Source organism: Nyctibius grandis, chromosome 1 (genome assembly GCF_013368605.1).
Source record: "Nyctibius grandis isolate bNycGra1 chromosome 1, bNycGra1.pri, whole genome shotgun sequence".
NCBI classification, from domain to species: Eukaryota; Metazoa; Chordata; class Aves; order Nyctibiiformes; family Nyctibiidae; genus Nyctibius; species Nyctibius grandis.
This window is the reverse complement of record NC_090658.1, coordinates 11,840,530-11,857,673: the sequence shown is the minus strand read 5'-3', so window position 1 is coordinate 11,857,673 and position 17,144 is coordinate 11,840,530. Positions and strand designations below refer to the sequence as shown.

General features: G+C 37.5%; 1 protein-coding gene across 2 annotated transcripts; it reads right to left on the bottom strand.

Annotated features, from left to right (window-relative positions):
• Positions 1–1,811: 1,811 nt before the first annotated feature.
• TRMT6 (tRNA methyltransferase 6 non-catalytic subunit) lies at positions 1,812–17,141 on the bottom strand. Of its 2 annotated transcripts, none has more exons than XM_068405938.1 (11): positions 17,021–17,141; positions 14,663–14,790; positions 14,139–14,248; positions 11,134–11,225; positions 10,964–11,047; positions 9,585–9,709; positions 7,988–8,352; positions 7,667–7,752; positions 4,319–4,421; positions 4,147–4,233; positions 1,812–2,729 (listed from the first exon to the last, which is right to left on the bottom strand). In XM_068405938.1, exons 1-11 carry the CDS (start codon positions 17,119–17,121, stop codon positions 2,556–2,558), a joined length of 1,455 nt encoding a protein of 484 aa, XP_068262039.1. In that variant the 5' UTR covers positions 17,122–17,141; the 3' UTR covers positions 1,812–2,555. The 2 variants fall into 2 exon arrangements, with proteins under 2 accessions (XP_068262039.1, XP_068262047.1); XM_068405946.1 differs by lacking the exon at positions 14,139–14,248 and adding an exon at positions 16,281–16,448 and having other exon boundaries at positions 17,021–17,104.
• Positions 17,142–17,144: the final 3 nt, after the last annotated feature.

The following is a 17,144-nucleotide window of genomic DNA, read 5'->3' as shown; positions in this document are numbered from 1 at the left end:
TGACTAAAAATAAATTATACCAATTTGTTATGTTTTTTACCTCTGGAGATAAAAGCTCTTGGACACTCTTTTGAGGCTCTAGCGATTATCAAGTTCTGAGCTACGCTTCATGAAGACTAACTGCAGGTACACAAGTATCGCCTGCCTTTTCCTCGCCCCTCCTTTTGTCTTTTCTTTTGGAGATGCTTTTCATTACATCCATTGTTTTCAACTTATGTTAAGATCTTACAGGATTCACTCTTTCTTCTCATTTGTGCTGGCATTTTCCCCAATTTGTTACTGGTAAAAATATAAAGGCTCCCTAGAGTTTCAATCATAACTTGCATTTCAACACTGCTGCTCTCATTATAGGCTTTGGAGTTTCATTTATTCACGTGTTTCAATTAAAACAGGAACAATGTTACATCAAGATGTGCTCTTCCACTATTTCATAATAGAATATGTTTCATCAATTTGAAACATCAATGATGTTAAATATTTTACATTAATTATTTCTTGGTTTCTTACTGTCTTTCATTGGTACAAGCATTATGGTGCACTTAAAAACTGGGGGACAGGATTCAGTACTGAGAGCATGTTAGTGTTAATGCTGGAGAAATGAAGCCAGTTTGGCTTTGACCTAAAGAAATTTTTCAGGTGTTCCAATATTGTTTATTTCTCAAAACTGATCTTTTTATTATACAAATAAAACAGATTTTTTTTCTCCGGTTATTATTTTTAGCACATTATATATAAGAATTTAAAATATATGTTGGTTGCTTAACCTAACTTTTACTGTGTGAGTTTTCACACCTTCCTAGTGCCATAAATGTGGCAGCCAAGTACCTACCGGCTCAATGGAAGTGGCAGAGAAGTACCTACGCCTGCTTTACAGGTAAGAAAACAGAGCCAAAAGATAATGTTTTGGTATTAATCTCCTGGTTTACCCTGATCTCATCATTTTCTTGCCTTTCCCTAGCTTTCAGGCTCCTATCCGTTGCTCTAAGCTAGGTTGTCTCAGAATTTCATCACATACTGGGTGCTGGCTGCTTTCAAAGTCTCAGTTTACCTTCAATATGCACACACAGACATAGTAAAGGAAAAATTCTCTTCCCTCATCCCTGTTTCCCCACTAATTCTTGAAAGAAGTTGAGAAATCCAGAATTTGAAAAAAAACTTAGTTAAAAGCCACACATAACATTTCTGTTCCCTACATGTGATTTGCAGTACTCACTGTACTGAAAGGTGAGAGGGGCAAATCGTGTTTTTCAGATCCACGTGGTTGGTGGAATGCAGAGATGGTGAAACCCACAATCTCTCCATTTACAGATTTTTCAAATAAGTAAGGAGAAAAGAAAAGCTTTCCATAAAAAATAGAAAAATAAGATGGGAAGTTTACAAAAACCAGAACAGAGGAAGACAAAAACCTGAAGATAGACTGTAGCTGTTCACCTAAAAGAAATCTTTAACTGCTTCTTTACACAAAATATAACCAGTTTTGTTTTTATTTTGAGCTAATGGTGTCCTAAAAGAGCATTACTCTTCTCAATATACAGAATTTTACAGCTTTATGAAGTCTGATTACTTGATCCCAAAGCTCCAGATTCCCCCTGACGAGTAAGTTCAAGAATGGAAGCCAAGTCCTTTTGGCTCTATGAGCTCCCATATGGCCCTAAAGCTCCCCACCGGGGGTTCAATGGGGTGCAGCCAGCAGGGGTGTTCTCCTCCTAATGCCTCTGCTAGACCTTTTTATTTCCAAAAAGAGGGGAAAGGAAGAAAAAGAAAATAAATTGCATTAGAAAAGACATCCTGCAGTTTAATTGAAATGGCAGATGCAAAGTGAAAAAAAAGTAAAAAAGCTACACATCATGAAAGATAAAACAGCAGCATAAATATATATACATATAGCAGTTCTCAAAATAGTCTTATCTTAAAACATATAACAGCTCTCAGGAAGATGACAGGTGATACTAATAGAGATTCTGTTTAAATATTTGGTATTTTAATTTATGAACATACACTCTTCTGTATTTCAGGAAAACAAGGAGTCATGCTGTAAAGTTCTGGTATTAGTATTCTCTTTTTATTGTTCCTTTGGAAAGAAAAGTGTATGATTTTTGCTGTTCATTCTACTGCCTTAAATTACTGAACACAGCCGGGTTCTGTGTCCAAGGGGCGAGGAGGTCACCATGTAGAATGTTTTACCCTGATGCTCTTCTGGGAAAATGGGAAGCTGAGTTCCATGTGTTGATTCGGACTCAACCTTTGAAAAAACCACCTTTGGCAACAAACAGACAGAATGCCTTCACTCATGCTTTATCTTCTCTTGATCTTCTCTTCGTTTTGAAGTGTACCTTCAGTGTGATGTTTGCTTCCAAGGGTTTTTCTTCTCATTCTGATCATGTAAACTGGTAAAGGGCGAGACAGTCCTCCCTACCCCACACAGTTCTGCTGCTTTTTGCTGACAGGTGTATGATGGGTACAATTTCTGTGCTGTCAAGAGCACAGAAGGATACTTGTTATTTTACTAACAGTTGAACTCCCAAGATCTCAAAACCAAATTAATTCTTCTAATGTTAACAATGAAGGTCTTGAACTTTGCATCTTTTAGGTGATGGCTCTTCTACCTTCAGTGCTTCTAAATTACTGGAATCAGATTTGCCCTTCTCCAAGACAACAGTTGTACCAGACAGAAGGTACCCGCCACCTCCGCTCATTGTCAGTTTTGGATGGCTTCGATCTGGTAAGACCTTTGAAAAAACAAAACCCCAGACAAACAAAAAAACAAGCATCTGTAAAAAAATCACTCTGTATGTGCACATCATATTGTGTAATTTAAAGCTTATGGTATAAGATGTAAATTATTTTTCCAGGCACCACAACAAACAGCCATTTGGAAAGTGTATTTATCTTTAAAGGACAAAGTATCTGCATACCAGAAACCAGTTACAGACTGGTACACTGTAGAATACCGGCTACTGCCTTACTGATTACTTCTTCATGGCATTTCCAGCAAAATTATAAAGTCAAGGTTTGGGATACATGAAAGCTTCATTAATGTGTTCAGAACTGGTGTACCTTGCAAAAAACCACAGCTGGTCTAGCACAACAGCGTTAAGTAATACAGTAATTTCCAGTTCTGTCACTATTATCTTTACGTGGTTCCTCTTAAGGTAAGACATAGCAATGACCCATCACTCTCAGCTACGTCACGTTTTTCTGTGAACGCTTTCTCTTCAGTTATATTTCCTCCTTGCTCTGACTGCCATCACAGGTCTAAGACGCTTTACTTGTGTCCAGGAGACACTGCAGTATTGTTCCTAACTGCACCTGGACACAGCAACCCTTGCCAAGCCTAACTCATGTGAACATCTTCATCTATCCACCTCCTAATCATTCCTGGTTTGGTTGCCTGATCCATAGTCAGTAATCATGGCCACCCTTGAATTAAGTCATCTGCTAAATAACAGTTCCTTAAGGACTCCAGAAGCCTACGGGCGAGGATAAAGTAAGTAAAATGCGATGACCTCTTCAGAGGTGGTGAGGTGCTTAGAAATCAGAGATGCTTCTGCAGCTTCCTAGTTGAGAGGGTACTCCACATCTGAGAACATCTTGTTCAAACAAAAAGTTAGTTGAACTGACATTTTTCTCTGTGGAGATGTTTTTCCCCTCTCATTTTGTTTTCACTGTTCAGTTCCCAGACTGGAAACTTCTTGTTACTTTAGTTCCAGGAAACATGTTATTTGAAGACACTGGCTTTGTAAGTCACCACCATTCTTACCATTACAAATTTTTTTTCAGCTATCAAACCAACTGGAAATGAATAAACACTTGTAACATTTTGCTCCATCTCTCTTACATGACATTAGATTGTCCCTCACTTTACACTAGCTACTAAAGCAGCACAACTATTAGATTTGTCAGTGTGCTACAAATATTTCAGCAAATGTTTAAATGAAATGCTTTGTAAGAAAAAAACAAAGTATTTCCATTTGAAATTGTTGCAAGGAAGCATTAAAACCCTTCAGAATATTTTGCCTGCTCTCAGGTAAAACAGATGCATGAGCTTATACATAGTTTCAGTCAGTCCAAAAAACATTATTTTCAGAGAGTGTTTTGCTCCCCAGTACCCGTGCAGTTTTGACAGCCACTTACTGCAATCCTTACCTGGTAGTTTCGTAGCCAGGTTTCAGACAGCTTTAGGTTAATAACACCGCCTCTTTCCCTCAGCTTTGTGTAACATTCTAATAATGCCTTAAAAAAAAAACAAACAGTAGGTTATACAGCAGAATAGTCGCAGACTTGAACTGTAACAGCTGAAGTAACATACTCTGTTTACCTCTTTATACTGGCAGTAGACAACAAAAGGCCTTGAAGGAGCAACAAATTCCAATAAAGAAAGTAATAAAGGAGTGGGATGAAACTTGCTGGCTACAATTAAGCTGCAAAAGAAATTTCACACGCATTAGTTTTCTGCTTCTAAAACCTATTCATCAAGTCACATTTTCTCCTGCTTAGCACACTTAACTTAAATGTTGCTAATCAGCCTGTTTTCATGGCTCTAACAACTCCCCAAATATCAAAACAAATCACGATTTCCTACTTGCATAATTAAGAGGATAAAACACTTGTTCCCTAAAGTGCAGCATATTAAATGAGCTGCAGAAGCACTCATTTCAGCTGTGTTGAGCTCCACAGTAATTCTTGCGACCCAAGAATTTGCATGCTGCTTTCTCTACCCTAAGACCATTGTCCAAATATAATTTAAATTTTGTGACTGCTAATTGTTACTTAGAATGTAACCTCAGTCATGATTCTTTAGACTGGGTCATCTTCATTAAATACAGTTTTATATAAAAAAGTTATTATTTAAAGAGAAAACAATCCCTTAGTGGGCATGACCAAAAACCTTTTAAAAAGATTGTTGTTGTCCTCGCCAGCTTAAAGGCTTCATATTTTATTCTTCATCCTCATTTTAATATCACATTATAACTCATATTTACAGATGCTTAAGATTCTCCACAGGTATCTCAAGTTTTTATAAAAAAAAAAAAATCACTGCTAAACTATACGTCAAGAAATGGTTAAGATTCAATGAGTTAATAAGTTGTACTGGTGCAGAAAGAACGGGCTAATTAAACTACTTCTCCAGTATACAGTTAGTAAATGAAAAGACCCATCAATTAATTAACACTTGTTCTCCAGGGGAATGTACAGCACTGAAGACACCATCACACTTACCTAACAAAAGGAGGTAAAAATGGATGTTTAATTTTCTAAATGCAATAAAGAAGTGAGACAATTCTTTTACAGCTGTTTGCATTTTAGTTTTCTGCTGGCCGTGGCCTTGCAGGCTACAGATTTACCTCAAATCCAAACTCCAAAAAAATTTGTGCTCAGTAATTAACCAAGTGGACCGTAAAGAAAAAAGACTCCAGACTGTGCCTCAGAAGGCTTCGAGTGCTGCACTGACACTACCAGGAGCTCTGCCAGGCCACAGGAAGGTAAGCAAGAGATGAGAGAGTCTGTGACAAACCAAATTCTGTTCTCTCATATGGCAGCACATATTGCTGCCAGCAGGTAGTCTGGCCAGTCACAAAATTAATGTATGGGGTGAGAGGGAAGAAGGAGGAGGTAGAGGAAGGGCAGGGAAGGGTAGAGAGAGGGGGGGGTGGTCTAATTCTGAACACGTGGTGTGTCTATAAACCAATTTCCACTTTCATCATATCAGAAAAAATTAATAGTCTATCTTAAAAGTTGTCTTTACAAGAATACCAAGTCCCTAATGAATGTCTTCCTTTTTCCCCTCAAAGGCCTATGATAGACTTCAACTCTCATAAATGGAATTGAAAAAACAGGTCTAGTAGAAGCACTGTTTTACCACATAACAGCACAGAAGATATAAATTCTATTAAAATTGTATCTTCTACATAAAGTAGTAACTATTGTTAAATTCAGGATCTCAGGAGGTAATTCTCTTAAAATATTGTTAAATTCAGGATCTCAGGAGATAATTCTCTTAAAATTGGTGCCCCTCTTTTTACCTAACAAACAGTTTTTCTTTACTCTGACAGTGTCCTAATCTTTCTCCCCCCCTCCAATGTTCACCAGCTTTTACCTATCCTTTTCCTGTTTCTCTCTTGTAAAAAAACCCAAATCCTACCTTCCCTGCCTGCTTCTACTCACGTGCCAAGTCGTTAGTTCGAAGCATTTCTTTATTCCATGCCAATTTTTCCTGGCTTAGCAGTATATGTACCCTGTGGTTCTTGCTCTAAACAAATGGTGGGCTATAAAAGGCAGATGACTACAGAAGGGTGATCCTGACTGAGCCACCTGGGACAGTGCCTTCAGGCAACCATAACCTTCTCTTCCCCTCACCATCATGCTGAAGAACTTCCTAAAGCAAGAACTCACTCATCCCTTCAGGTATATAATTTGTTATAGCTTTCATGCATTACAAAGGACAAAAGAATTATGCAAGGGATTAAAAACAAATCAATGAAATACTAAATAGGCCTCCTTGAACTCAAACTTAACTGAATTTACTATTTTACACTACAGGAAGAATCAAGTAAAGTCAAATATTGATTTTTTGCTTTGCCAGACCATGCACAGACATGAATTATAATGATGGGTGCAGGAGACAGATAGAACAAAACACTACCACTGTTCAAGCAGCTTAACAGTCACCCACAGGCATTGCCAGTGGGGCTGCTGCTGCCAAACAGCTGTGCAGTACTTTTACAAACCTCCCTTCCTGTTTTATTGCTTCAGAGAACACAGGATGACCTGTCTCTGCATCTTTATAGAAAAGGCTAATTCTAACACTTAAATATGCTAGATGAGATACACTAAAATATGAGTGAGCATGAGTTAAAACATTTCATAATGATAAAAATTATACACAAGCATTTAAACATAACCAACAGATGTAGATGAAAATTTATCTGAGCAGAACGGCTTTATTCCCAGGGAGCCAATATTCTTAGGAGGTAAAAATGAATACAAATGTTATTAAATGAACTAAATCAATGTTACTTGATTAACTCAAATCACTTGAGCATTTGCTAAGAACATAATGAAAAAGTCACAACCACCAAATGCTCTTACACTATTGTGGGGCTGAATTTCTAGGAATACTTTATTGTATTTGTTTTAAACTTCTGGCATTAAATCTTCATGTTAAATTGTTTCTTGGGAACAATCGATCCTGGCTAAAGCAGGTAAAATGAAGTTATGTGCTTCTTCCTGTGCAAAAAAGGAATGAGTTTGTAAAAACAAACCAAACAAATCCCCCAAACAACAAACTTAGTTCCAGTGTAATGTTGGAATTCTTTGCCAGTTAGAATCCTGTGATTTTTATCAGCAGTTGTTTTGTATTAATTCTACCTGGTCTCTGTTTCTCTTTGGATAGAATAGATTTTTTTTTTAAATGTTTACTCATAGATAGTCAGGAAACTATGACTTTTAAATCATGAAATTTCAAACCATTTAAATAACAGAAAAAATCTCAACCAGGGAAGAACCAAACAAGACCCAAGACACACTTGGGTTGACTGCTTGCTTGTAAGTATTAAGCAAAAAATTAGGGTACTTTGAAAACAAAGCTTTTATTTGTTTCAAAGGAAATTATTTTCTGTAGATGTGTTTTCAAACAGAAGACCTTTCTGACTACAAACAAACTCACCCATCAGCATTCTTCTCTCTCAACAAAGCAGCAGTTTCTATCAGCTTTTTCCTCCTCTCCCATTGTTTTCTTTGCTTTTCCCGAACCTTTGAACAACAAAACAAATAGTTTGCCCTTTAACCAGTAATTATATATTGGATCACTACAGCATGGACTGAATTTTCATTTTTTGCGCTTTAACTTAATATAAGACAAAAGACAACTTCCAGAGTTCCATTTTAACACCCGAATAAGATGTATTTCAGCATGTCTTATTCAGACAGCAGAATTTTAAGTATATAGACACTGTAAAACTTGAATAACCACAATAAATAGTCTTACGTGTTCTTTATTTTCTTTTTCTTTGTTCTCTTTAAATTCTACATCTTCAGCATTAATGTCCATTGTTTCTTGCTCTTCTGTTTGGTTGATCTCCATAGCTGCTTCAGTAGCAGATTCCTCTTCTGTTTCCTGTAGGGACGTCTGCTTCTCATCAGCCAATCCATTGCTTTCTTCTTCCACTAGCACGTTATCTTCAGGTTCTGAAGGCAGAGTCTCTGTAGAAAATGTCCCAGAGAGGAGACTATCCACTTTGCTGAGAGGAAATTCATGAAGATTATCGAAAAAAAGCTTTGGAAATCCAAAACAACTGGTAGCAGCTCTAACAGGTCCCCCTCCTGGATACATCTGAATAATGGATCCATAGCCTATGAGAGCAAAAGAATCACAAACACATTGGAAAGACAGGATTCTGGGACCAATGAAGCATACCTTTAAGAATAGGTAAGTACATTGCCTGCTCTGAATCTAACCTTCATCAAATGTAACAGGCTGCTGAAGTATGCCTCAAGGTGGAAAATCTTTATTGCAAGGACAACAGTTACTGCAAAGGACAAGGTAACGCAAAGATTATGCATGTATTAAACATGTACTTAGGATTAGCACAGAACATACAAGCAGCGACAAATTGTTAGAAAAGCTGATTTAATTAAGAATTAAAAAGACACATTTTCTACAGGATTTGTTACTTAAAACTATGGAGTGGTTTTGATAAAAAATAAAAGCTAATTTAAACAGCATCAATAGGCAAAGAATTTATTCAACATCCAGACTGCCCCTCTAAAGGAAGAGATGTCAGATGTTTAAATGTACTAAAAAGAACTTTTCAATAGTTGTATTGAAATTGCATCTTATTTAATTTCCTTCAGAAAGTATCCCTATGGCCAAACATTGCTGAAACAAAAACAATTTATAATGTATCTGCCTGCGTGCTTCTCAGCCAACAGACAGCACATCTGGGTGCACAACATTACATCACACTTCCTACCTTTCCAGGCTTCCGGAATATAATTGTCACCTCTGTCTAGTGTCTTTGAATGACTTACAATGAAACTAATTCACTGAGCTTGAGAAATAAAAAACAAGTCAAACTTCTAGAATACACTCAAGAAAACATCATATACTACGTTAAAATACACACTTCACTGATGTTAAATCTCTGACACAGCGAACAAGAGGAATGACAACATTTTCAGTGCTGCAGTCTGTGAATTCCAGTGTTACTATTCCTGTTTTCTGCCATCTACTTTCCTGGACTTCCCAGGTGCCTGGGAAGAATCTGCATGCAAGCTCCTTACAGCCTGTTCTGAATACAATGTTGTTATGCTAAGACAGAAACTAAAATAGAGCAATATACAGTGATATTAACTTTAAATTTCATATTTTTTAAAATAGTGAAAAATAAATAGAACTGAAATACGCAAAATACAACTTTCTACAAGTATCTCTTTGAATACCGGAGACAGTAACAGTAGCTTTTAAAAACTGAGAAAGTGTTTTGAAGTACTGCCTTTTAAAAGTATCACAGAGATGTGCATTTCTTAAGTTTCAAGTAAGCCCTCAGTCTGTACATCACTAAAGCTACCCTGCTGTTACTTACCTCCCATGCGCTCCATCACCGCACCCAGCACAAGGCCTGCACATGTTTCCATTACAATCATCTTGTTGCCAGCACGGATGTTTCCTAAAGTCAACATCTGAGCTAGGGTGTCATATCGCAAGTGGCTAGAAGACAGAGGGTTTTAAGAAATACCAAATTAGTTTTCTTACAGTTAGAAATAGTGTGTATTATTAGCTTAGGAGCCTGTCAAAAAAAGCTGGATTACAGGTAAGATTTTCAGGAACGGCATCAGTGGCTTTCAGAGTCACCATGCGGAAACTCATGATTAACCATCTGGTAATAACAAAGGACTAGAACCAGAGCCAACAAGAAATTAGCAGGGAATTGGTGTTTAGGTTCACAAAGAAAATAGCAAAAGTAAGATATGAAGTAGGGTGCACATAATAAAGTGCACACCTCATGCTGTACCAGTCAGACAAAATACTTTTTAAACTTCTTTTCAATTTTTTGTTGTTCTCTCTGACATGTCAGTTTTGCAAAGAACAAATGGTATTTGAATGCATTTCCTAATCCAGTAATTATCCTCAGTGATTTTCCTCTGTTTTGCAGTAGCAGGCACCACCTGCAATCCAGGATCAAAACCTAACTCTACTGACTGCAGTGCCTGCACTGAAGAGATTCAGTGATGGCCAAGGAAATTACAACTAATCTTAATAGGCAAATAAAGCCAAGTGAAGGACATGGGGGAAAAAGAAGGAAAAAGGTCTGAGAAGCCTTAAATAACATAAATTTGAGGGTTTTTTCAGTCTCAGCATCTTAGATCTACTTTTACTACTTCAAAACCAATAAATCAGTCCATCTTAAACAACGTCTGTAACAATGTATCATTTAATTTAGGTAAGTGAAAATCAAACGCAGCTAGATCTCTGTTGTCATCGCTCCCCCCACTCCCACCCCTCAATGTTAACCACATGTTTTTTAATTCTGGAGACTTCTGATTGAAGAAGATTTGGAATCCCTAAGCATTAAAGACACAAATACCTGCTTCTGGAAGGTGGCTTGTTATTTTGATTACTGAGCCAGAAAAGAGAGACAATATGCCACTGACCAAAACCAGGTCAGAGATACCTCTGAAAATGCAAAGAGCATCTCTGTCTACATAGGTAATGAGCAAGATAGTGGTGCTAGGGAAATGGTAAAAGCTGATGCTACATGCAAAACAGTTTTCTCTTTGCTGCAATATCATATTGATTCATTTTCTATATCACATTATTTTTCATTAATTTTCAATCTTTCCATATAGAGGAAAAAAAGAAGAAATGTGAGTATTATATACTCTGGTACAATACAGGTATTTTGAAAAATATTAAAATGTCTTTCTGTTATAATTTGAAAAAAGAAACAAAATGAAAACTTACTTAATTTTTCCAGGTTCCCTTGCATAATACATTGTTGAAAGAATGCGAGTGGATGGCTTTACAATTGTAATAACTGCCTCATATCTGTAAGAAACAAAGTCATAGTCTTATTTCAAGCTCAAGAAGTTAGAGAACTACTAAGTATTTTCCACATTTTAAAATCCACTTACTTTTTTTTCTTCTTCTTTATGTATTTATCTTGAGCAAATTCTGTTTTGTCTCTGAATGTGGTACTGTTCTCTATTAACTGTTGAACTATTTCCTTGGAAGAGACAATTTATTTTTATTATAGCTGGTATTTATTTCTCATTCATTTCATATATAGTATTTTTTTAAACAAACACTGAAAATATTTTCTTCCAGTAGAGGCACATATACCATTAACTTCTACTGACATTAATGGCAAAGTAGATTTCTACTAATCAACATGAGAAGTGAGGCACTATCCTGACTATGTGCAGGAACTTAATCATATACTTTTGTCTCTAGGTGTTCTTTAACTACATAACACCAGCATAAAAATGATAAAACTGAAAATGCTTATCCTGGAAATGGGGTATTTTGTGGGGAAGGAGTCTGGTAGGTGCCAGAACTAACTCAGGAGAGAGAGCAGCTCGTATGGCCACAGATAAAGAAAAAGTAGGATTGTTCCTTTCAGCATCAGCAAGTCATTACTGCAGCCCTCAGTACCTATATATCTTATCCCATGCCAAATGTGCATGAGACTACCCTGCTTTCTCTAAGTGATTATTTTTAATTTATTTAGAATGAGGCAAAGTTATGTTTATTGGCAGTTATTATGGAACAACTGGTATATATTCTGTCAGTCTAACATTCCCCATAGTAACTGGTTTGCATGACAGTACCCTAAGTCCTGTGTGAAGCTATACATCCAAAAATATTTTACAAAAACAAAACAAAACAAGGAACCTGATGTCATATGTTGTATTTACTTTAATCCAACTCCCTTGCTGGGTATCTTGTCTGACTTCACCATCTCTATCTCTGAGGGTATTTTTTTTTTTCCATCTTGTACTAGTTCTTCCCCTACACCTTGGCTATTTATCAGACATGTCCTCTACTCCACTTAATTTCTTCTGCCTCCCAAACTGTGCTAGATTCCTGTACCTGCTCCTTGCACAATGTCAAACTCTTTAGCATCTACTATTTCCTACAAAACTTCCCTGACTTCTTCCTTCTCTAGCTCCTAGGTTTTCCTAGAATTCCAGTTTTTGTTTCCTTGTCTCCTTATTCTAATATCCTCCCTTTGCCAATCCAAGTTATCTTCCTCATACTTTCAGGTTCCAGTTGGAGGGATTGTTAAGACCTCCAACAGAAAAAAGCTTTCATTGCTCGGGGTTTGTCTCCGTGCCTGCAATACAAGAACAAATGCTGCACGGTGCTATTTTGGTTGCTGTGATCAAAGTAGTTTAACTGCTAAAATTGTAAGTTTCTATTAAACATGGAGGAAGAGCAATAGTGTAACCTGGCCCCAGAGGAGTTTGGAGAGGGGGGTGGTGGGGAATGACAAAAGGAGTATTTTCGATGTGGACACTGCATCTCCCATTGTACTTCAAGAACCTGCTCCAAAACAGAGTGGTGCAAGTAATTCTCACTTGCTATTGCTGCTTTTTAAGCCATTATTTCTTAAAGTCCTTCAAACACTTAAAATTTATTATTAATGGCATGAAACAGCGTATCTTTCTTTTTTTGACTTATTCTTGGAAAAAGTTAAGTGCAGTGTCTGGGTTGTTCTGTTGGTTTTTTTTGTTCCAGTAAAATTTACAGTGAGGAAACCAGGGAATATTTTTCTAGGGTAAGCAAAAGCCAAAGGGAAGCTGTGGCACTTTGCAGTGCCCTGGGAGTACCTGCCACTTCATGTCTTCATCCCAACACCTATCCCTCAGGTCCTGGGAAGGATTTGGGAAGTCATAGGAAAATCAAACCCCATTAACACTGAGGTTGCTTTATTTCAAAGAACAATCAATCATCTCTAAACTGAGCCTGTGTCACAAAGACATGCCATTCACAAACATGAGTTCAAATTTTACCAGACATTCATGGAAGAATAATATCTATTGCTGCTAATAGAACACAGTCTAAAATGAATATTCAGCTACAGTTCAGAAGCCAGAGTTAACAAAGTAGGATATTTTAATAATCTAAAATAACAGTAGGGTAGATGTATGGCACAGACATGCTGAGGACATACAGAAAAGCCAGAATGATCTTCTGCCACGGATAATGAGAACGAACAGAAAATGTCAAAGCTATCATCAGACTGATTAGTGCATTCTTCTCAAAGAGGTAACACCACGAGCAGCACAACCATGGGAACAGAAGAAATGCCATTCTAAACTCCTTGGACCCATCCATTATTAAACAGGCAAAAGCAGGACAGCTACTTTGAAGAAGAGCAGCAGCAAACAGCAAGATGCAAAGAGGAGATGAACTTGATGTAAGCATAAGCAATTTCTTATTTTTATTAGAAAGGGTAAACCAAAAATGAGAGAGAATTTTGACTGGTAACATGTAGAACAGAACTGACTGCAATGCTTTATTAACATTGAAGATGGCCTCACTTCTTGTTGACAAAGTGCGGGGTAAAATCCAATCCCTTTTCTAACAGAACGGAACTGAACTCTTGATAATATTCTTAGCTTTTGAGGTGCAGAAAAACACAAGCATCACATGTGTTTGGTAGGTACCACCTAGAGGCACACTGATAGTCCCTTTGTTAGTGTTCTTTGTTAATACTTTGGTGTTTATCCATAATCCTTTCCTACACCTTTGCTAGTTTAACTATTGCATGATTTTAATACATCTGTAATATAGAAATAATATTTTGAATCTTATAAACAAAACTAAAAGGTGATTATGCAAGCTGTATTTCCTTAGCGGTTTTAATATTTCTTTTTGTCTGTTATGACTTCTGATGCTGTAAAAATTCATACTTTACTCTCTATTGACAAAGCTGCCAACCTTACATGAAGTTTTCTCTGAAAGTAGCCTTTGCGTTTTTGTAAAAACACATCTTTAGGAAGAACATGACTTGAGCAGAAGAACAAAAGAAAAGCACAGAAGTCTATGCACTGATAAAAAGAACAGCCTACTTCATAAACTAAAATACAGTCATCAAGGTAGCACAGAAATGACACCAAAACCTTATTTTTACCTGGCCTTTAATACCCTTGTCCTTCAAAGCCTTTATGTCATCATGAGTCAGTTTTTGAGACCTTCCATCGTCAACTATGTTACGATTATCTGTACCTGCTTCTTTTGTTTCTAAAGGAAAAGGATATAGATTTGTAAAATCTAGCTCTAAATATCTTTAAGTTGGAGAAACATATGATTTTAGTTTCACAGAAAGCAGACTTCTCAGGATTAAACCCACATGCTTCATGGCCTTGGCAAAGCATTTCCTACACAATCAATGAAATGTAGTACGTAAAATACCCCTTGGTATATATATATTCACCTAAACTAAGGTTCAAATTTTCTCCCATATTAAAAAGTTCATTTGTTACAGGACTAGTGAAACAGCAGATCAAGACAAAACCGTGCACCTTTATGACAGAAAGAATATAAGTAATGTTAACAAATGATTCATAGAAAGCTTTTCCATCATCTTTGGTATTATCAAAGAAACAAATTCATTGGAACTCATTTTTCCAAACACCAGTTAATCCTCTGGAATACCTGTGGTAGCCTCTTCCACCTCTTGCTTTGGCTGGAGATTTCCACCACTGGTTACTTCAAACGTAGTTCCATAAATATGTCCGATGGCATTATCCAGATAGAACCACTGCTTCTCAAAAATAATTTTTCTGAAATAATGAAGAAGTTAATGATATTTAAAGCATTATTTTTACTATGTCTGAAACCCACAATAGTTGAAACTAAACTATAGCTTCATATGTGCCATTTTTATCTATATCCTTGAAGAAAACCAGGACAAGCATAAGAAGTGAAATTAACCACAACACCACATTAAACTAAAACTGTTTAGGAAAAGGACAAAGTACTTAAATTGAGCATATAGTAAGAAAATGTTTTTTTTCGTTTGAAAGAATTCTAAAATGGCAGCTAAAACAAGGCTATAGCACTTGAATTATATAGTACCATTTTTGACAGAGACAGTCAGAACAAGGCAAGGAATGAAATTAATGTAAAGTAAGTCCAAAGGTTGGACTTGATGATCCCAGCCGTCTCTTCCAACCTAGCTGATTCTGTGATTCTGTGATATTAAATCTAGGCTGGGTCATGCAGATAAGTGCAAAAAGATGAGCATGAACCTGTATTTTGCAGAGCTCCTTTGAAAAGACTATGAAGAAAACAGACAGCAGATAGTGTCATGTAATCCTAAAAATGTTTAATACAAAAAAAAAAAGGATTTTATTATCCCTTTCATTTTGATTGCACTAAGGGAGGTTTGCATTTTTCCTTCTTCACCAAAAAAGGACCCACAAAGCCTTTAACATGCAGGCCGACCTACAAAGCTCTCCTTGCTGACCAGAGAAATACTGATCTTGTCAAATGCAACAGGCACCAGTGTATATGCCACACTCACATTTGAATCAAAACTTACCAATATGAGCTGTTATTATGCTGATTATACTCATCACTAATTCTGAAGCTAAGCAAAAAGGTTGAGTTCCTTGTTATTTCCAGTTTTCTACTGTTGAAGTACGCGATTCATGCATATATTTTACATATAATATTATTTGTATCCCCAAATACAATCCAGAATTTAAATAAAGCGTAATAAAAAGTTATCAGAGACATTACCAAACCCTCTTAATAAAAAATTAATGACATTATACTTGCTTACGTAAAGTCCCTCAATCCCTGCCAACCCACATTTTAAAAGACTAATAAAAGATTATAAAAGACTTGAAATGACTGAAAAGAATTTAGATAGATAAAAAATTGTGTGCATGTGCTCAAATTGCATTTTGATGACCATTCTAAACAGAGTATCCCACCACGGCTTTTGTCACATGTTCTTGGAGTGACCATTCTATAATCTCATCAGATTACAGAAAAGGAAAAATTAATGCAGAAGTTATTTAATTTCCATTGGCAATATTTACTCTTTGGCTTTTTTATTCTTTCTTTTGTGATAGAAGTTTTAAACAAAAATTGAAGAGGGACCCAACGAACAGATCTTGGCAGTGCTCTGCAGGCTAACAGAGTAACTACCTGACTTTGGTGCCAGATTCTACCGGTGAACATTACGCCTGTCAATAACCAGTACTCCCAAATTCCTAGGTCTGAGCTATGCCATTTTTAAACCAGTCTCATTCAAACATAGTACCTTTAAATCTCCATGCTACTGAATCAGATGTCTGGCCACATTACTCAATACTGACTTCTACACATTGGTCTATAAAATTGTCTGCTGCAAGGGGAAGAGCTCAGGCTGTGTCCACTGATTACAGTATTTCCTGCTGGGGTGCAGGTGCTTCTTGCTATGCCAGCTGGCCTAGGAAAGAGAAATAGGAGACTTTTCATAGCATCCTCTCCAAAGCAGTAACTGTCCAGAACTGACAGCTAGCATCTTCCCACAGTCTAACACCGATGAGAACACTGAAGCCTGTCCCTACTATTAACAAGGCAATGGTGCATCTCACAGAAATTACACGCCATAGCGAGGTTAAGTATGATGAAGATACGCCCCTGAGGCTGCTGCACCTTTTCTCCTATTCAATCGGCACCAGTTTGACAATGACAACACAAAACCATATTAAATATCTTTCAAATTCTTATAAGAAATGCAGCCAGGAGATCTCCTGGGTGTTTTTGGTCCCTAGGAACTGAGGCAGCATTAAGATCTTTCATGCTGCCTGCCACATCAGCCTAGCGAGGCGGTTATTTCTGACTGGCACGGCAGGAAAGCTGTGGGTCACATCGGCCACACCGAGACACCCACCCCCCTTTCCTCAGGCGCCACGACCACTGGAGCCGCCTCACAGGCCGGGCGGGGGGGAAGGCGCAAACCTCGGCCGAGGGGGGGAGATGACAAGCGGGATCGAAAGCCGCGGGGCAGCCCCTCACCTCCGCCGTAGCACGGGTACCGCTTTGAAGACGTCGTCCCGCTTCAGGACGGCGCAATCCCCCTCACAAATGCGCGGGCCCGGCCTGGCGCCGCCCTCCATCGCCGCCGCCGCTCGTACGCCTT

Excerpts from the sequence above, each read along its gene's own strand:
- TRMT6 (XM_068405938.1), bottom strand. The coding sequence starts at position 17,121 with ATGGAGGGCGGCGCCAGGCCGGGCCCGCGCATTTGTGAGGGGGATTGC. Across the intron at positions 14,791-17,020 it reads GTACCCGTGCTACGGCGGAG|AAAAATTATTTTTGAGAAGC; the intron begins GTGAGGGGCTGC and ends TCATTATTTCAG. Across the intron at positions 4,422-7,666 it reads AGAGAGAAGAATGCTGATGG|CTTAATTGTAGCCAGCAAGT; the intron begins GTGAGTTTGTTT and ends TTTCTTTTGCAG.